The sequence below is a fragment of the Aphelocoma coerulescens genome, chromosome 2 (genome assembly GCF_041296385.1).
Source record: "Aphelocoma coerulescens isolate FSJ_1873_10779 chromosome 2, UR_Acoe_1.0, whole genome shotgun sequence".
NCBI classification, from domain to species: domain Eukaryota; kingdom Metazoa; phylum Chordata; class Aves; order Passeriformes; family Corvidae; genus Aphelocoma; species Aphelocoma coerulescens.
The window spans coordinates 62084586-62106749 of record NC_091015.1 but is presented as its reverse complement, the minus strand read 5'-3'; the positions used below and the strand labels follow the sequence as shown (position 1 = coordinate 62106749).

The 22164-nt window shown below is 40.4% G+C and overlaps 1 protein-coding gene across 1 annotated transcript in view; it reads right to left on the bottom strand.

Annotated features, from left to right (window-relative positions):
- Nucleotides 1–22164, bottom strand: part of GLI3 (GLI family zinc finger 3) — a 207906-nt gene that overhangs the window by 140542 nt on the left and 45200 nt on the right. The window contains exon 4 of the mRNA XM_069007783.1: nucleotides 92–334. Within this exon, the coding sequence (XP_068863884.1) occupies nucleotides 92–334 (243 nt within the window). The remainder of the gene's footprint in view (nucleotides 1–91; nucleotides 335–22164) is intronic.

The following is a 22164-nucleotide window of genomic DNA, read 5'->3' as shown; positions in this document are numbered from 1 at the left end:
TCCCTGGAGATGATGCAAAGTGACAAAATCACATTAAATTTGACAGCCTTCCAACTTTGCAGCCCCAAATAAACCAGCAATCAATACTCACGGTAATGAGGGTCCATGTAACCATTTCGGGGGTCCATGGTAAAGAGCGTCCCACGGTAAGGTATGGAAGGTTCGGGAAGGTGAGATATAGATCCATGGATCTCCTTCTTGATTAATGAGGCCCTTTCCTCACTCGACGTGGAAGGCTCTTCACTGATCTTGCCGAGGCCTTGCCCACCCTGCGGCTGCATTGTGATCGCGTTCCTTCTCTCTCTGTGATAGGTCTGCCCAGGACTTTCATCCTCTGCAAAAAAACGAGGGAGAAGAAAGAGAGAAGGGAAGAAAAAAGAGAGACGCACACTTTTAGCCCATTTATAGAAAATACAATAAAGAAAAGTTCTCCCCCCGCTGCCCTCCTCCTCCTGGTGTAAGTTTGTGACAGGAGGTGCCTGTGTGGCTGTGAGGGATGGCCTGGGGATGCCTGCCCATTCAGAGCTGGCAGCAGCGGAGCAGTAGATCACCGTCACCCATGCACTGATGCTCCTACCAGTGGGGCTATCAATTGTGCAGGAACAGACAGAGGCTTGCTGTTTCCCTGCCTCTGGGACAAGGAGCTGGGAGCTCCCTGATGGGGAGTCAAGAAATTATTTGTCACACACAGGAGAAGATGAAGCCCACCAGCTGGGCCTAAATCACACCCAGCCACCCACCACAGCTCTGCAGCCCAGCTCCAGGTCCCTGGGGTTTGTCTGTGTGAGGGGCTGAAACCTCGCAAGGAGGTCAGCAGTGATCAGAACCAAGGAGGGCAAGAATAAAATGGGTTCAAGGGCTCAAGATACAGGACTAGCAGCATCAGGCAGGCACAAGCAAGGCCACCTGCTCTGACAGTGTCACCATGTCGGTGCCTGTGCAGGATTGTTGAGTACACTCCCCCTACCTCTTTTTCCCATACCCACACAAAGCCACAAACTCTTAATGAACAAGGGGGAATAAAAAGAGGAGCAGTGGGAATAATAATAACTAAGAGGGTCAAACCCCAGCCCTAGTTTGGAGTAAGCCTCTAGGTCTGTGGTACCACTTGTAAGAGGAAAAGAGCCTCCTGACCATGGCTCCACCAGCCTTCCTTGCAGACAGCTCCAGGACTAGGTGCTAAAACAACCCTCTGCTCCCATATGAACTTTAACCCCTAGGGACTACACACACCTTTCAAAAACTACACAAAATGGTTCTGTTCCTCAAAACCAAGATGCATGTTCCAAGGTACATTTCACACATGCCATGTGGCAGACAGGCGTTGTTAGGTATGTCGCTAATGTAAATGCTCTCCCGCAGTTGCATTATTGGTTTAAAACAGAGATGATTCTCTAAACAAGCATGATTGATTGCTGGCTGTAATCCTTGGCCAACACCAATGCTCCGGGTACAGCCTTGTTCCATCAACCATGCTGCACATGCAGGTGTACACAAATACATCTTGAAGGAGTACTGACAAAGACTTCATCTCAAAGTTGCTCTGCAGTTCTACAAGTACACAAGGAATCTCAAATTATTAAATGCTGGTCACAAAAATGGTAACTAGAAAAGGAAATTAAAACACCCTTAGGAAATAAAACTGAAGTGCTTTTAGTCTACAACCCACATGCAAGGAAGAATGATTGACACCAGCACCAAGATTGCACTTCAGTTGTCAGAGATTTGAGGTCAGGGCTAAGTTTTCACTTGTACCTTTCCCTGGTGTACTTGTTCACAGAGCACAAGCAGCAGCCAGCAATTCACCAGGTGACTACTTTCAGCAAGCCTGACACCAGCGTAACTTAACCTATGTGCCTTTATACAAATTAGATTAGAAACAGGCTCCGTACATAGAGATATATGGCCATTATATGTATAAACTAGATATACCATTGCTTTGGATGAAATGCTCACCAGTTTTTTCCCTGCTTCCTCTCCTCCCAAGCAGCAACAACACAAAACCTCACCAGCGTAGCCTATTGAGCACTTAATTATTTTTCTATCTCCAAGTATTACAGCTACCAGGGTTTGCTAACTTATCAGCATCTTCCAGGGACGGAATTATTTTTACAGCCAGTAGTAATTCTACATACAGAGCTTTTCCAGGATTTGGGTCTGAGGAGAAAGAGTTAATGGAAATAGACAACAACATTACAGAGTTTAAACCCTTTGCCCTTTTCTACTTTTTATTAATATGCACAGGCACTGGTCCCTGCTCTGGATTAGCAGGGTTTAAGGTTTCAACTTTTTACTCTGAAGCTGGTTTTAGTTAGAGAACTGCAAAATGGGGACTAAAACTTTAAAACTTATATGAGGTTTTTAGAAACCTGCTTGTATAAGTAAAAAAAACAACAACAAAAAAAATCAAAGATATATTTTCCATCAGGTTTCTCTTTAGCCAGAGTCTTTTATGTTAAATTTCAACCTAGAGTGAACTTTCACTGATGAAACGTAAACTCCTATAAAAATAGGGTCTTACACTCCATTTGAAATTCTGACAGACTCTTAAGTAGAGCAAGCTAACCAGTGCTACAACAGTTCGGAGAGAAGAAAGCTAGAGTGATTTGTGGGGCTGTATAATCATTCAGATGATCAGATAGGATTTCAGTTCTTTTACTCTTCCATATAAAGATAATATTTGTTAAACCTGCCATCCTTGGATACAACAAGAAGCTGACATCTGTCTGCAGGCTCCACTTTCATACTTTTCTTCTCAAAACATGCATGTGTCATGAATCAAGGTACTAGTGACTGTTATGGAAAAGGCTGATTTTTCAAACTGCTGAATGAAATTCAAAGCCTACTTTCAGTAACTTAGAAACTAAAGGAAAAATATGGTTTGTTTTAATAAGCTTTTCCCTTTTTGGGTTACTTGAGAAAAAAAAACCAAAAAACTATTTTTCTTTCTGCATCAACGATCTCTCTCCCCATTATGAAGTTATTGACATGTGCCATTACAAGTCAAAGTTTCAGTGTGCTTTCTGCCACACAAAAATTGCCCCAGAAGAATTTAACTAAACATGATGGCATTTTTACTGTAATAACAAGGCTTATTCATCAGCCAAACAGCTTGCTAAGTATTTACTTCACATCACTGGGTTGCTTTTGATAGGGGCAGATGAGAAATTTGACAGCACCCACACTCCAGGACATTAAGAGCCAAGCAGTTTGCAGGAGCTCCCCTGGCGCCAAGCGGGAAACTCTTGCAGTAACGCTGCCGACTCTCACGGCAGGCGAGCCACTCCAGTGTGCCAAAAGGGGAAAGCTGTCTAATCTTGTTCTGGTTCAACTGAATTGTTCAATAAAGTTTCAAGAGTAAGTGCGGGCAAGGCACACCAGGCCAAATTATTGACAGAAACACACTGTCCACCATGGCAACAAGTGGGATTCTAAAGCAAAAATGTAAGCAAACAGCCCACTTCTCCAGCAGCATCTGCCAAAGGGGTTTTACAGCCAAATAAGTGAAAACTGTTCTGTTACTGCTCTGCTCACGTTTTACAAGTGGCCAGCTTTAGGGTCAAAAGAAACATCTGATTTATTAAAATGTTGCAGAGAGACAAATGCCAAAGCGAAAGATGAAGTTGGTGGCAGCCCACCAACTCCAGTATAATTCCTCCCACCTTTTGCCAGTGTAAGAGTGAAGGGTTAAATAAGAAAAGAAAAAAGTTATCATGCCCAAGAGCAATCTGCATAAGCTTCTCTTTCTTCACATACACCCTTACTCTGACTTAACAAGCCAATAGCCAGATACACACATTAGAAGTGCCCAGTCTTGAATGATCACATTAATCCAGGATTTTCACATCCACTGAGAAATACCTGATTTAGTCCTGCTATTTTGATCAGAAGCAATTTTTATTAGAAGTGCTGAGCACCTCACTTAATGGAGCACCTCTCACTTAATCAAAAAGCTTTCTCAAAAAACTCACACTGGACAGCATGCCTGAATAAACACACTTTTAATTGCACAGCTAATTTACTCAGAAAGTTTAAAAAATCAGCACAAGCCAAAGCCTAATGCAAAAATCCATTAAACTTTCTCTACCTGTTGAACTTTTTTGCCTTTTTTTATTATGGACCAAGACAAAGTAGAAGCTATTTTACTTTAAACCACCTAAAGTCAGCAACTGAAAAAAAGTTAAAATCTATTGATAGAGCACATTAAAAGTCAATGCCAGCACACTTCAGAGACACCCCTGCTTAAACAAGACAACACCAGCACAGTTAAATCTCTTTATATATTAAGTTTCATCACCATATTTCTGCTTGCAACTTCCAGAGAGCATTACTATCTCATGAGAGATCTGACAACACACCTCAGCTGGGTAAGAGGAAAAAAAGATACTTACAACTCAGTCCAAGAGACCCTGGCTGATGCTCCCTCTAAGCTCTTCTCTTCTCTTGACCAAAATTCTCTGGCTACCAGGACATGGGCATTCCTCCCTCTTTTCCTCTCTCTCCCTTCTCCCCCCCCCCACCCCCGCCCCCATCTCCCTCCCTCTCTCTCAGAGGCAGTGCTTCTCCCATTAGAGGAATTAAAAGTGGTTGGTGCCATGCTAAATTTAACAAGCTCATTAGTATTCTTCCTGTGTGCTTCCTAGTGAACTCTCCCTATTCAAGCGGCTCTCTCTAGCTGAGGGGTCAGGCGGCTAATCATTAAATCAAACTAATGTCACCCTATCACAATCAGCCTAAGAGAAGGAGGGTTTATTATTTCAGTTTATGCTAAATAAACGGTTTTACAAATGGTCTCCAAGCAAGGTCAACAGCAGCTTCAATTACAAGACAAACTTAACAAGAGTTGCTGTAAACCAAGTGCTCCATATTGACCTAAGCACAAGCTCAGCTCTGCATATTGCCACTAGCAGGATTGTACAGGAATGCATATTGTAAAATAAAGGAAAGGGTAATCTTTTCTTTGCCAGAATTTGTGACTGCACAGAGACTGCTCATTCACCTCTCCCCAACCAGATTGCTGCTCAGCTCAATTCACCCCACACAAAGGCTGAAGACCAGACCTCAATGGACCGAGTGAAACATGTTCAAAACTAGGCTCTCTATTGTGACTGAATTTCTTAACATCTTTTCAAAAAGCGGAGAATGCCTTGAGGCTAAAGGAAGAAACAGGCTAATGGTGAATTGGGAATACTGAGCAAATTTCAGAGCCCTTTCCTCCTAGCTTTTGAGGTTGAAAGCAAGCTCTTTCCTTTCAAGTTTCAAAGTCCTTTTTCCTCCCGCAGTGTCACAGAAGGATTTGAAAAGAAGGTAATTGTGCTCACAGTCCCCCTGATCAGAGCTTACGTCCTATTTCTGGTATTTCAGAATACTTCTTGCAATAATGGTGCATATAGCTCAATCCCTTAACCGTCCTGCACTCTGCAATTGCTCATTAAATGAACAATTGCTGGTATAAAATGCCTTTTATGTTCAAGGTCTGGATATAAGATAAGCATTCTAGTACTCTAAATTTGGTTTACTAAGGAAACTCTCCATCATTAAATTACAAAACTGAAGTCAGAATATCAGTCTTTCCCAGAAAAGTAGCATTTTAGGTGCTGTGAGCCAGAAGGGGGAAGGTGGAATGTAAAAAAGATTGACTACTTAGATTCTTAACAGAACAGATACCTAAGTAAGAAAGCAATTTCCTTGCCATTTAAGAAAGTCTAAGTTTTTGATACCTGATATTTTCTTCCTTGAAATGATGCAATAGAGCAGTTGCCAGGTTCATTAGCACACGCATACCTGCACCTTCCTGCATACACAGGCTTTTCACTACTCTCTGACCACCTTAAGAGCAAAGTAGGAGGAAATATCTGTAGGATTGTGCCTGCTTTTAAAAATAGCATATATTGTAAGAGAAATTTTGTTTTGGGTGAGTACGGTAGTTTAAATTGGACACCCTTGGTCCCAAGTTTGTTATTTTCCGGCATTTGCAGCAACTGCACAAGAAGCACTCTGGAAACACTAACACGGATATGAAGAACGATGCTCATAATTGGTTTTAAAAATAGACATCAATCACACAAGAGGCTACAAAATCTGTTAGATAACAATACTGTACTCACTTTATTTGCAATGCTTAGGCATACCTTATACAAGACTACTGTGCTTATAAATAAAGTACATTATCTGAGCTTACCACTGAAAATGTATAGTTTTCTATTCCCACTTACAATGGATTTTTAGCTTAGTTATTTTTCCATTATCCTATGTATAGTATTTTCCAATAACTGATTTGCAACCTTTAGAATATGAATACACAGCTCTTCTGTGGTTTTGTTTGTTTGTTTTGAAAAACATCTTACGCTCTTTTGCTGTCAGCCTTAGCTTTCACTGGAAGAAAAGGGATTTATTAATGAAAGAGAGAGATGACCCAATCCCTACAATACCTACCTAATACTCCATGCACGCTCCTTTATTTTCCGCAAATGAGACATACATTCATTTTTGCTGCATCTACTGCACAGCTTGGTTCAGTTCCTTTTTTGACAGTACAGAGGAGGACAGAACACAGAGCACCGATACAGTGCCTATGGCTTTGGAAACAGAACCTGATCATGCTTTCCTCTGGGTCAATGGCAGAGTTCCCACTGACCTGGACAAGACAAAACTGGGCCTGAACAAAGTCCACACCGCTCCAATACTAAACCAGCAATACACTGCTAGCAGGAGAACATCACTCGCAGCCTTTTCCAGCTGTGTGCCTAACTCTTCCCCAAGACTGATGGGGAACCCGAGAATGGCATGAAGCAGCTTAAAAAACTCAGGCAAACCTTTTCAGACCCCTAAATCAGAGAGAGCCTTGTTAGTAGCAAATTCTTTATCTCAATTTTTTGATTACCCAGATGAATTTACAGTGTTTGTTGCCTCCCCAACCACTCCCAACTAAAACCAACTGGCTGAAGCTGAACAGACATATAGGAAATTATGTAAAATAAAACCACCTTTAAAATTTCATACAAGCAAACACCTACTGTATTTAACTGAGAGTCTGCATCTACAAATCCCTGCATCAGATCTATAGGGAAATGCTAAAAATCTCATATAAGCTGAAAAATCCTACTTAGGAAACACAAGAGGTAGCTGTGTCCACAGCTACCTACACACAGAGTACTGTGGAAACTTCCTTGTCAGTCCCAGGACTCAGCCTCAGACGGCAGACAAAGAGGGCAGGCAGCAGGGCTGGGCTGCCTTACACATGATCCTGCATCTTGCTGATCATGCAGGACATGTGGAAAAAAAAGGAGTAACATTTGGATATACGCCTGAAGTTACTGACCTGACACTTGAGCCATCCCACTGTCTTCAATGACTTCGGAACAAGCTGTGGAAGTTGCTTGCTGTGAACCAGATTCCCACAGTATCCTGTTGGGCAAGTTTGCCTTGAGCTGCCCAGCTGAACCACCAACTAGCCAAGACGTGGAGCTTGAACCCCTGCAATGCCCAGCCACAGCCCCAGCCTGCAGGGCTGAGAGTCTCTGGGAAGCTAATGGAGGGACTAATTCTCAGCAACTGCAAGGTCAGCCTCCAAAGAAGTGGGAACCTCACTTCTGAACAAGCCCTCTCCCAGCCCCTTTCCACACAGGCTTTAAAATAACAAAAACAAACAATTTAAATCAAAACAGCTGAAAACCATTTTCTCCCTTCCCAAGTTCAGGGCTACATGTTTCTCCCATGGCCAACAGTGGATTATTGCAATGATACTTAACACCACTGGCAAGTGCAGCCCCCAACACTCTGGTTTAGGTGTTAGTGACGACATTGACTGCGGCAGGAGAAACACTAAACCCTGCATCTAGGTACCGAGCAGGTGGCAAGATTTTAAGCTTACCTTCATGGGGCCTACAAGGCCCAAATTTTGCTTGCTTTACTCACACTGAAATCCTGGGGATTCAGTGAAACTACTTGTGCAAGTAGAGCAAGAGGAATTCATGTCTAGCATCAGAAATGCTCCAACCATTGGGCACAAATAGTCTGTCTGGAAAATGCACTGAAGATGTTGGTTAGCACATGGAAATGCTGTATCATTAGCTTGATGAGAAAGGGGCTCTTAGTAGTACAAGTGCTTTGTAGTTCCAGTGGACAAGAAAAAGAAAGCCATAATGCATAAGCAGAAGACATCTGGAGGTAGAATTAATTGGCAAAATTAACATGTAGCGTGTCATTTCTCCTTTTAAATTTGCAGAACTAGAAGGTAGTCAAAAGCATTTCCCTTTCTTGGTATAATAAATTTTATGTTTTGATTTTGCTACTTGAGGATTGGGAAACTGAAATGAGAAAAAAATATTTCTTTCAAAAACAAACTTACTTTTTCATTTCCCCTTTCAAAAAAGTATTCCAACTTACAAAATTCAGCAAAGACTGCAAATTACTGTGCAACTGCCTCAGCAAAATAGAACGTTTGCTCAAGGTCTTCTGATCAGGGCTAAAACTCAGGCATTGCATTTCTCCAACATCTAGACTCTTCAAAGAGCCAAGAGACATAAGTTAAAGACAACAACAGACATCAGGATGTGACTATTGGCAACCATTTCTCAGAAGGAAAAAGCTCCTCAGCCTATTGTAAAACTCTCAAAAGGATTCTGATTTAAAAACATTATGAAGTTACTTCCATTAGCCAGTTATTAGACTGTTAGTCATTGCTTACTTTGAGCAGGCTAATTAGTTACATCAAAGGCACTACAATAAATTCCCAGGAGGGTTTTGAGGGGGGGATATATTTCTCAACCATCTAATAGCACGTTTATGCCTATCTGAGGGTAACTGCCTCATTTCACTCAGACACTGGGGGACATATTCTGTGCTTTCACTTTCTACCCAGCCAGCAGCAAGACCAGGCCTTAAAGCTGTTTGAAGCCTGATATAAATTTGATTAGCCATGCTTAAAAGCCACAAAAGAGTGAAAGAGGAATTATAAACCCTTTGGTGCACCATCTCCTATTGCAACATCTACAGCACAGACACCTTAACCTCGAGAGAATAAAATAAAAAGTTATTTATAGTGTTGCATACGAACAGAGTTATATTTCTCCCCTTTTTCCTTGGATGGGTTCAAACTGCTAAATGAAATCATTAGCAAATCACTAAGTGGTTTGCAACAACCCAGGCAACCCTTCAGTTTAGATGGCAGATATCACCTATTTAGTTGTGAAATTTACTTATTGCTGCATCCTTTTGCACAGTTGCAGTAAGAGTTTTCTTTCCATTATATCCCTGTACTTTTGGTCTCTGAAGCATACCAGTTGTTTAAAAATATGCTGTGGGTTACTCTGCCCTGATTTACAGTGTTTTACTGGACAGTGATTTTACCAATGTTTCAGGACAAAATCTGAATGCCATATACATATCTCTGTGCAGATGTGTAGGTACTCCTACATACAAAAGTGTGGTCACAGGCACCCACAAATTCAGCTCCACCTTACATTCCATAAAATCCAACCAATTGCAGATGTGTGATACATGTCTGCAAATAAGTGTCCACACAGGCAGCCTGGATACCTGAATGTAGAAATGAGACTGTTCACATTCCTCAGCAGTAGTCTAAATAACTCAAAAGAATGCTGCAAGACAAACATAAGGTTTATAGTAAAGGATATTTTCAAACTAAGGAAAACTCTCAAGCCCTGTACCCAAAGTGATTTGATCCTTTGAATGATCTTCTAGACATTAGTGCATTAGTTTAGAACAGCAGAGCTACTAATCTACAGATACTGCAAAATATTCCTTTTATCAATACTGCTTCTCACCAGGAATATATTCTGAAGGCCCCAAACCTGGCACCATCTGTTTACCTCTAAAGTTAAAGTTCAGAAGCTGTCTTCCCTGCCTGAAGATACTGCTTACAAAAGAAAAAACTCTCCTGAAGCCTTAAGAAGAACTTGACCTTCCCAAAGACCAATCTATTTTTTTCCCCTCTGCTCACTTTCTTCTCAGTTTGCTCCACTAAAGAGGATGTACAAACCTCTGGCAGAGGTGCATGCTGCCATGCTACCTCTCATAGTTCCTGCCTTCACATTCCAGTCATCAAAAATACTGCTAATAGCCAGCAAGCAGCCTGGGTCTCAGGATGGGTGCATGTGAGTGGGCAAAGAGGCATGGAGACTGGAGAGCCTGTGAGGAAAGGACAGAGCTAATTCTTCATACCATGATTTCCCCTCCCCTCACCTAGGCCACGGAATCCTCTTAAAAGCTTTGGATCTTTTGACAAGTGGAGATGGAGAATTAAGACAAATGACTACCACTCACTAGCTTACTTGTCAGTGCCTCTCTCCTCCCTTGTTCACTACCACTGCATGCTTCTGGCCAGGCTTTCCAGCCTCTGGTAGAGTCTGCCAGTCCTGCCTGCTACATTTGAGAAGAGGCAAGAAAGCCCAAGACACACCAGCTTTTTCCATCTTCTCAACACAACTCCAGTGGGGGAGGAACTGAAAGCCAACCAGATCACTTCATGGAGGAAAACAAGTTGATGGTTAATGTTTTCTGTTGAGTTTCAGGGATGAGCAAAACTGGTTTTGAGATTTCGATTTTTTGACTACTTATGCATTTGTCTTTCTAACTTTGACACTGGATAACAGATTTTAAAAGACAGTGGAATACTGGCCTCAAGCTTTTACTGATCAACTGCATACATGTACGTAGGTGCTTATAACTGTCTTAAGCAATATTGTGTATTTCCATTTATCATAATGCAAAGGGCACCTGAGATCATAAAGACAGCCAACTTAGAAAAACACTGCTATGTTCACAAAGAAAGTGTCAGAACAATTTAAAACAGCACTCTCCTCCTACTGCAGTAGTAATGAGAGCTCAAAAAGGGTATTCTTAAATTGTTAATCAGGTTTTGCTGGCTTCATCTATGCACAGTCTGGCAGAAGGAGGTTTCAATGTTTCCTTATTACTTTTTTCATTCTTGGCTACCTAGATTTTCAGGCAACGTTCATTTCAAAGAAAAATAAACTAAGTTTCATCCCTCAAAAACATTAAATAAGCATGATTTGTATGGAAAGAAGGCTGGGGAAGGGAAAGGGAATCACCTGCAAAGTTCATTTGGCTATATACAAAGCAAAAGAGAAAAAAATCACCATGTAATACCCAGCAGTAGAATCACTTCCATGACTTCTGTGTGCTGCATAGGAATGCAAAACTGTAGTCAGCACTACTTTGTCTTCTTCACTCACGGAATGCATAAAATACTGATAACTGATTCCATAAGAGAAAAAATATTTTTATACATTAAATAAGCACAGTATGATTGAAGGATTCAAGGTCCATTTGATTTATATACAGAAACATCCACTTAGATTTGAAGGCAAAATGTGTTGAAGAGTTAGCCCAGAGCTGCCCTACAATTCACCCTCCATATTACATGTTCCAGTTCTGAAAAAACAGTGTGCCTCCCATTTCTATTACGTAAAATGCTTGTCCACAACTTGCAGAACTTGTCCACAAATACATAACTGTTGACTAATAACTATTTACCATGTCCCTCTGAAGGCAAAAAAAAAAAAAGAAGAAAATGAATAAATTAACCTTTAAGGTATTATTGCCCCGAATTCAAGAGGCCTATCCCATCCAGACTCCTGCTATTCTACCAGCAGCAGAGAAATCTCATCCAAAACACACTGCTTCCCCCTCTTCATACTTTAAGTGTTGAATCATGGCTTTTAATAAAACAGTGAATATTGAATAACAGTGGACCTGATTTACCAGCATCTCACCAGGCTGCTAAATACTCGAAGAAGCTTTTTCTCTAAATAGCAGCCACGTTCTTTCTTCCCCAAGAAGAAACTTCTGCAGGACAGAAGTTCCATCTTGCTGGCACCAGCAAGAACTCATTTTTTTCCTTTATAAACCATAGCCTTTTGGAACCACAATACAGATACCTCCCACATCATACTGTAAAATTCATCAAATTAAGAATAATACTTTTACACTAATCTCATTGTTCATACCAGTTTTACCACAAGTCTTGTAAACATGAAAACTAGAAGGCAACTTGTAGTTTAGATACCTCCAGGTACTTCCACAGTTATTCATGACTATGTTGTCAGCAGTGCCACAATCATTTGTTGTACTAACATATCCTCCTTGCAGAGGATATGAGATTTAACACTTTTGTCCTATAAAATTCAATTAGCCATTTCAGATGCACCAGAGTTGTAACATCAAAACCAGCTAGCTTTAAAGAAGAAATTCCCATTAGAAATCGCAGTTTTTTCATGGCACAAAGACTGACAGTCCACAGCCTTCTCACAGCAGATTACATATTGGGTTTGCTTGTTGCAACTCCTTTCTAAAGACTAGACAAAAATCTTTTCCAGAGCAGTAAGGTTACCACTGTCAGCTGCACTGAACTACGTACTTCCCTCTCTTTCGGGTCTTCAAAAATCACGGAAACAAAGATGTAAACTTGGACATTAAAGAGTGTTAACATCAAAGCACATGCACTACTTTTGATATTAACCAAAGCCTTGAACCAGCAATCTAACTGGCACAAATCAGGGGTGTCTATGTAATTTCAGAAACAGCTGAACTAAGCTCTGTGCCGTGGCCTGCATTTGCTCACCGACCTTTCAAAGAACAGTATCTCTGTATGTTTTTACAACTACCTGCCAATCAAGGAAGCAGCAGGAATCCAAATTCACTTCTTGGCATTTTTGCCATTCATCTGTCCACATTTCTTAACACATGAAGTTTTTTATTTCTTTCTTTTCCTTCAATACATTTTAAAAATTTTAACATCTCCATCCAGAGCAATTTCTTTGCTTTGGATCAAATCATGGCCTGTATAAGATCCCTGCGCTTTGATTTACATAAAAACTACTGTATACCATGATTCAGCTGAAAAAGAAGAATATACAAGTGCACAAAGAAATTAGAAATTATGTAAATAGACGTCAATAATAGATTAATATTTGTGTATTATCTTACCTGTAGTCCCCCATCCTCCCCCCCATTCCATCTATTATCTTATGTATCACTCTTATGGGTCTGCATATCGCAACAGAGCTTCAAATTCTCTCATCGAAGAAGTAAGAAAAGATATTTATGCTCTCCTAATCTTCACTAATTCCCACAAAAACCTGGGTTTTCATCAGCAGTCACACACACTCCTCCTTGTTGAAGACCATTCCAATGCCATCTTCGTAACTTGCATTCAAATGAGTTTACGCCAGAACTTACAGGCAGGAGTTAGCATAAGGTTAGTGAACAAACTCAACTAAGCAGGAGTCCTACAGAAAACACAGTGCAAAAAATGCAGGTAGATAACTGGACAACACTTTGAATTTTAACTTTCCCTTGTGCTTTAACTCACCAGATTAGTCTAAGTCTTAACACTTAAGTCTACACAAGACTCTCAGAACATTTTAACTCATACCATGTCATAAATCTTTAGCTGGGGCAACACATTATGGCTTGAACTAGTATAGCATATGAATCTCCAATTACAAGTATAAATTTCAGGATAAATGGTAAGAAGACAGAAAAAAAAAGCTCAAATTTGGATTCCTACCATTTTTGGTACCCTATTAATTTTTTATATTAACAGGACAAAACACGGGATGCCAGGATGCATGCTGTGATGTACGATAATGTAATACTTAACTGTACTCAGAGGGATGGCTCTCCTCCTATAATACAATGTTCTTTTGCCTCATTCCTGAGGGAAACAAGGCTGAATAATATCAAGGGAAGGCTGAAAGGAATTTGGTATCTATTCTACATAGCTTTGAAACTCATTGATTGGATTAAACCGTTTTTGTCTGAGGCAATAGTTTCTATACTAGATTTCTACCAAGAAAAAGGCAGCAGCTAGGTAGAAGAGATGCTGCATTACCAACCCTCTAACATGGAGGCTGCAGAGTAATTTCTGTACATCATACAGAAAGTATTAAGGAGCAAGGTGCAATAAGCATCCCACCAGAAAAAAAAACTTTGATCAGAGCCAGCATCTTATCAGGCACCAGAGAATGAAGACAGAAAGACATGCCCTGGAGGCAATTCCCAGGAAGGCCCATTTCTACTCCAAGCAGCTTTGCATTTTGAGCAGAACTGCTGATTAGGAATGTGATCTGGAGCAAGTTTCCAGGATAAACAAATCAGCACCAGAGTGCAACAGAATCACATGAGGTTCTGTGGGCTTCAGCAGTACAAGATGATTCAGACATCTACAGTGATTGCGAGTTATTGAGTATTCTCTTGAGGACTAGGTATTTGTCTTCCACAATCCCCCTCAACCACCGAGGAATAGAATGACCAGGAATACTTTCATATACCCAGCAGTTTTATCAACCACTCATGAAACTATATGCAGGCATGAAGACGGTGATCAACTACAGAGCCTGTTTTCCCAGGCTGACCATAAATTCCATCACAAACTGAAAACATATACATGCACAGCCTTGATGAATAATAGCAAATAAAAGTGCGGCACAAGAGTGATCTTTGTCATCTTCATAGACCAGGAGCATGGCTGGAGAAATATCAGACTTGTATATCAGAAGCTGGGTTTACTGGCAAAAGGCTTTCTTCTCAACTTCTCAACAAGACCTCTCTTCACTTCAGTGGAAGCAGGAAAAAATGGCAGAGTGCGCCCAAAGGAAGCTGGGAACAAATTGCACCTTAAACCAATAAAATACCCATGGTCCATCAAGTTGTCTCATTACTGAGGAGTCAGTAATTAAAATTTTAATGGCATGCAAGCAGGTTTCTAAATCATTAGGCAACAGAACACAGTGTCAACAATATCGCTGAACAGAGGGATAGAGAAAAATCAACCACCACTGCTTTATCACCTAGGACTCTGTCCTGCAGCTATTCATCTGTGGAGCACCAGTCACAGAAGTCCCTTACACCACTGCAACTACCTGGTCTGTAGCAGTAGGTCATTAATTTATCCTCCCTCATCTCAAATTGCAATGTTTTACTTGTAAGGACTTGAGAGTAGGTACACATTTTTGCCACAAGTGTAAAAGAAAATTATCATGTACTGTCTATGAAGCATTACACATCTATGCACACCCAGAACTGTTAGAACACAAATAACACAACAAGAGAAAGGACAGTTTCAAAGCCCACAAGAGAAATAGCAAAGTTATGGTTGCCTTTGCAGCATTGCACATGTAACTCCCATCTGATTCAAGATGCCTACAAAGTAACACAATATTTTTTTCTGCAAGACCCCAGCTTCATCCAGCACCACCCACAGGGTGGACAGTGTGTGTTTCGTAAGAAGTTTATCACTACCTGGTTCTCACCTTGGAGTTCGACATGTGGCGCCTCCGCTCCACGTACTGGCTTCACTGAAGCCCAGCTCTGCAGATAGATTATTAATTTCCTCCTGGACTTTCTCTGGTGCTCATTAGACTGTCCCAGTGTTTCATTAGTATTAAGAAAATGTATTTTACAATGGTTCTGACAAGGTGAAGAGATGGTCTTGTCCACTACCGACAGAGACTACCCATTTAGCATCCCTAGTTGTATATGCATAGTCTAGAGAGACTGAGAACACATTTTCAGAGAACACATTTTCAGAGTATTTAGCATCAGATCTACTTTACACAGTTTGTGTTTTCAAGCAATATCTATAACCGTATTTGTTAGCATGCACACATGCTTGTCTTTCTGAAAACCAGATGCAAGTTACATACCAAAAAGAAAAAACCTTCTATATTGGTGGTGTTTAGTTGCTCCAAGTAGTAAGAGCTCTAGATTCAATGTAATTAATGACACCACAAAAATTCCTACATATCTGCATTTTCATGGTTAAGGTATATAAAAAGGTGGGAGTTGTGACTGAAGAATTCCTCATTTCTGGGGCCATTTATAAAAAGCCTCTCTCCTAGCAGGTATTTTATTCTCTAGAAGATGAGTTCAGTCTGTAAAATCTCCTTCTATGGTAGCAGGGGTATATTTTGTCTTCTTCATTATGTATTTTAATGAAATACAGAAATTTTTATCACCAAGACCTCTACCTCACTGTCAATGAAGCAAAAGTTGGCCAAGGGGGTGACAGACTATTATAAAAGAAGAAAGTGGGGGAGAGATAGAGAAATATTACAGCTGCATGTCTGTTTCTTCAGGTCACCACAAAAAGAAGGGATGAATGCACAGGTTCATATCATTAAAGACTGCACTATAATGGACAGGCAGAGAGAATTCCATGTTGGCATTCCTAATTTTGTGATATAAGTAATATTCCTTTAATTTTATTCCTTGCATGTACCTTCACAGTATAAAATAAAAGCAACAAAAGAAAATGCAAAATGAGAAGATTTATGGCAGCCATAAAAAAATGGGTGATTTAATTCAACCCACTGACCCTTTGAAAGCAAACAAGACACCTTGTAGCCTTAGTAAATTACAATTTACCAAGACATTCAGGGCAGAAGATGACAGACAGCGTATCAAGGGTTCACAGACAGTTGGTGATAAGAGGAAATTTTGCATGTTGAATCCCACCCCAGGCTTTAAAGAGGAAATTTGCTCTAGTGAGAACAAACCTGCTGCTTCTTCCACTAAAATGTATGTTGTCTGTTGCATCTTCCCCTTGTAATTTTGGAAATGCTTCATCTTCCCCACTACTATCTCCTCCTCCCCGTCCTATTTGCTATTCCAACACTGCACTCCACAAACCTCTCATCTCAGATGCATTTTCTTTAACCAGTATCTGTTAGCCATGAAATCTAAGCTCTTTGTCCTATTCCTTGTGGGAAGAATCTCCTTGCATAGTTGTTCCTATCTTCTCTCTCAATATGTCTTTTTCTTAATCTTCAGTCATGCATGCCAGTCATTGTGCCTCATTCCTGATGATTCCCTGTCTCTCCCTCTAGGTTCTCTGTCCAATCTCAGCACACTGAGCTTGGGCTCCTTTCTTCAGCTTCTTTTTATGGGATCTTTTCTCTCTTACTCCTTTTCTCCCTTCTGACAAGGCTCCCACTCTCCAACCCACACTCAAGTAAACAGAAACCTTCCCCCATCGTTCTCACCATCAAACCCTGGACTAGCACAGGAAAACTGGTGGAGATGTCTTTCACATGATATTCAGAACAGTGGATCCTGTAAGGGCTTTGTCAGTTTCCTCTCGCTGTTCCCTCTGCATTGTCAGCAGTGCCTTTTCTTTGATGCAGCTGGCTCATAATAGTGATAGACAAAAAACACAGTCCTAAGGTCCACTTGCATGCTTTGCAGGAAGAAGAAAGATAATACCTGAGGAACAATTATCTCTGCAACTCTCACAGCTGCAGTTAAATGTATGGAAGATGAGAAATGCCCTTTAATACAATGAGAGTCATGAAGTAGGATCCACCTCACCTAACTCTAATGTGCTCTTGTTGTCTAGGCCACTTCTATTGTTGGCTGAGAAATGATGCCTCTAGACTGTGCTTCAGCCTATCTCAGAATGGAAGAACTCATCCTTTGAATGTGCATCACTGACTATAGATCACCCAGTTAGACATTTACCTTTCAGAAAGGTAAGGGTAGATAAGATGACTCTACTATCCAACCTTTAGAAATATGGGGAATGCAGAATGTTTTTTCATAGTTTTCTATAGAAGGTACTGTTCTGCCATCCAGTAATAATAATAATAACAATATCTGCCTTTAATCTTCAATTCTGAAACTATTAGGTCTAATTTAATCTTTCAATAACATAAGTAGCCAAACTGAAGCTAACAAATTTCATTCTCTATTTCATTACAACAACCAAATACTGCAGAGGAACTTGAAGAGCAGTGAATAATTCTGACTTTCAGATGATTCATCTAATCTTTATCAGAAAAACTTAACTCCCAATGATACATGCAATTTCTTAGAACAGACCTGATCACCTTCTCTCACTGCTTAGATAAGGAAGCCAGGCCAAACAGCACCAAAACTGGAACATCAGCACTGAAACGGCAACCAAACAATATGACTCATCTTGATAGGTTTTTTTAATCAAATATATAGTCTACCATTTTGTAATAAAGGTAAGATAACACAGCCAAATCAATACAGCTGAATTTTCCTAAAGTCTAGAGAAGAACACCAAGCATTTTCAGCCTTATAACCTGTAAGACTACAATAGGTGAGATGAGATAGTTTTATGAGATAGTTTTATGAGATAGGTAGAAGGCCACGTTTCAAAATCAGTTCTCTGGGTCAGATGTCACACTTCAGAGACACCTCCCTATAGACATCTGAGTGTCTGAGCTACAAAGGTACTGAATGCTGATAAAACCACTTACATCAGTGAATCATTCAGAAACCTTCAGTTTCAAAACGATAAGGACTTTATCATCACTAAGATTCACTGATCTATACTGTGTTTAGCAACTGAATTTCCAAAACATGTGTGTCCTAGTGAGCAACTGGTACTAGTCTGTGCCTACAGAGAAGTCTGGAGATGCAAGGGACCAAGATCTCCACAAATGTTGTCCAGCCAGTACTTCCGTGATTTGTGTCTCTCTGCCTGTATCTGTTTTGGCTCTTCAGACTATAAACTCTCCACAGCAGGAACTGTCTGTTATCAGATATATATCCACAAATGAGCAAAGTGAGGCCTCTCAGAATGGGTCCTTCAAAAGCACCACAAAAATGTTTTGGTTTTTTTCAGGCTACACAGTTTGAGTCTCTCAGAGAACTACTGGAGACCCTGTATTTAAAAATCAGTTACCCAAATAACATATGCTTTTTTACCTTTGAAAAAAAAATGGTAAACTGCTCATTCAGTGTAAAACATAGTGAGGTCTCAGGATGTTGGAAGTACAAAGGAAGTACAAGAAATTTTCCCATGTTTAACTGGCATCACTAATGTTTTATGAAATAATCTCTTGAGTGCAACACTCAGAATAGTCACCCATCCCATCCAATTTTCATTTGAATGTGCCTTTCTTCACCACTGCAGAGGCAGTTTGCCTGGACAACAAAAGATTGTGAACTTTCAGGTATTTCCCTCTACCTCCATCACTGTTACTTCCAATAACAATTGGGAAACATCATTTGAGTTGGGGGGAGCTGTCTGGTATCACTGGTCTGACCAAATGGAAAAGAAAAAGCACATGTACCCTATCTTGCTGAGAAGACCTTGTTTTAAAAAAAAAATCCAGGATCCAGTGAAGATTGATGAACTGTACAGTACAGTTAAATGTCACTGTTCCCAGATAAGTTATTAAAGATGTGGAGTAATTAAATCACATCTCGTCTTTCTTCTTGCACAGCCAGGACAATCTCCATGTTGGAGAAACGAGGGTAGAAGAAATAAGAGACAAAATCTCTAGATTGCTTTCCTCGCAGAGCTTGACTTAAGACAACTTTGAAGCAGCCCACTGCTGGGATACAAAATCATCCAAGAATTGTTTTAAGTGTGGGTGTTTGTAAATAAGGCCAAGGGTAACCTTAGCAGTTCAAGAAAAATTCTCAAGTATTTCTGCTTGGCTGGTATACATTTAGATTTTATCTTTTGTATTTTAACTTGCATTGTCAAAATGTTTAATTTCCAATTTGGGGGAGGTTATATTTACCATTGAGGGATAATGAGTTTTAAAACACTGTTACCGTTGCTCATCAGCTAACCAAACTGGAGAGAAAATCAACCACAGAACAAAACTGGAACAAGGGAATTGTTAAAGAAAAAAATACTTCTCCCTTCAGCTCTACAAAGAGATCAGAGAACAGTTCTTCACTCAAACCAGATTTTAGATGCTTCCTTCCGTGCACAGTACATATGGCTTGCATCTATTTTTTCTTTAAAACAGAACTACATTTCTTCCTGTTAGTAAACATATAAGGCTTTTATGAGAACTAACAACAACAAAACTTTTCTTGCTTTTAATGTAGATTGAACATGGGTATTCTAAATAGGAAATCATTTCTCTGACCATACACATAAGCTGAATGGCTTTGTAAGAGTTAACAGGTAAAAAAACTGCCTTACAAAAAAATTCATTCATTTTTACACAACTAGCATTTGAGGAGCTCTGTGTCTAGCACAAATGTACTTAAACAAAGACTGAATTTAACTTGACAAGGATACCTGAATTACCTCTTCCCCTCCAAGCTTACTTTCCCACCTTTCTCCTTATCCCACTTTTTTCTTTTATATGCCACCCCTTTCATACTTGCCTTTTTTCCTCAACAAAAAGTCACTGCTGAGTAAAATATAAAACTCTAGCACAGGAACAGATAATTCCTTCCCAATGCCCTATCACCTCTTCCTCTGCCATCCTGAAGGCAATAGTCACTCAGAAAGAAAAGCTGATAGCAATTTTAAGCAAAGCTAACAAATGAAATATCGCAGGTTTTCATGCTTCATGCTTCCAACCTAACACAGCATTATCCACCCACTCCAGCAACTGGCTCCAATGTATTTTATTTCCCTCCCAACCTTCTCAGTTTGGTATCAAATACAGTAGTGAATTTGAATGTACGTGTAAGTGGATTGCTAGTCCAGACTGCTAGTAATGCTATTTGTCCGTTTTGCACCCAGAGGGTGGTGAATAAAAGCAAGGAATCTGCATAGAAAAATGTGGAAAAACTGATTCAGCAGCTACATCTTGCTAATATTAATGATAAACCCAGCTGGCAGAAACCCAATAGAAAACGAGAGCATAACTGAGATGTAGAGAGATAACAGGATCTGGGGGCAGCTTATGCAAATACAGGCAAAAAAAGCTCTCTGCTGTATGCAGAGCACTGGGGGTGGGGTGATGCACAGCAAAAAGGAAATCCTAGCTTAATCCCATGGGCTACTCAGCTCTGGATGTGGTACTGACTTCCAGCAGCAGCATAAGTCTTCAGTGGAAGACAAGAAGGGTACTGTGGAAGAGAAGTCTACAAAAGAGATGTTTAAATGCTCTATAAATGAACTTCAAATACTATAGACACAAAAGAAAAATATGCCACAGTGATGGCATCCAGGATTATTTTAGTGACAACTGTACAGTACAATGAGCTTGGAAACGGTCAAAACAACAACTACAAGCCAGTAATTTTGAACAAAAAGATCTGATGTATCCACCCCACTCTGACAGAATAGTTATTTGATACTAATTGGGCTCTGCTAACAACATGGCAAGAAGAGGCTGTACTGTGGGGCTACAGACAGCAGTCATTTATCTAATCTTAACATCTTAACAGATCTTCGTTATTGCATTGCAGCTTGGCATCAATGCCGCACTCTGGAAAGTACTGTACCCTGAAAGCCTCTCACTCTGGTATTTCCACAGTTGCTCCTATGCCAATCACAATGACTTTCTCTGAAGCATACAACTTTCCCAGCAAAAGGCACATACTAAATAATGACAAGCCAGAAGCTCTCATTAACAGCCTTTTTCATCCATCCATCCATCCATCCATCCATCCATCCATCCATCCATCCCCCCAAATTAAGAGCATGAAGTGCATTGTTCCAACCTTTATGCATACCTTCTCTTCCCATGGTCAAACTGCCCAGACATCACTGCACACAAAGGCACCACAACAGTATCCTTTTTTCATGGGTACCACGCATCTCTTGACAGAAATACCAAACAAACAAGGTTTCTTCCCTCTCAGAATCAATACACATAAACTAGCCTACTGTCTTAGCAGGTTTGCACCAACTGTATATCATAGGTGTTATCACTGTTGACATTTTACTTACAGCCTTAAAGCCTGGGGTCTTGTCTATATAATAAGTATTTCTTTCAATATAGATGACCACTCACAAATATGTTGTGGCAAGAAGAGCAGCTGAGCTGTGTCTACCCACCATTTGGAAGGGCCCCGGTTAAATCGCTTGTGCTTTTCTTGAATTCATTTCTAGAAGTGTCTGGCCATCTACCCCCAAAGTTTTAAGCAGGAGGCAGAGTGCAAGCAGACCAATGACAACACACACTGGAATGTCTCACTGCGAGAAACTGCCCAAATCACACATAGAAGGATGATTACAGCAGCCCATTGAAATAAAGGCATGACTGTCCAGCAACAGAAAACAGCAGTTCTTATTCCGCTGGCCTTCATTAGCTTTCAGGATCCGATCACACCACTGCTTATAAACTCTTCAAGTTTATGAAAGAGGAGGTAGGCAGGGTTCAAGACAGGACTTCTTTAAAGCCCCTGACAGTTATCCCTTATTAGTAGAGACGAACATTTCTTGGA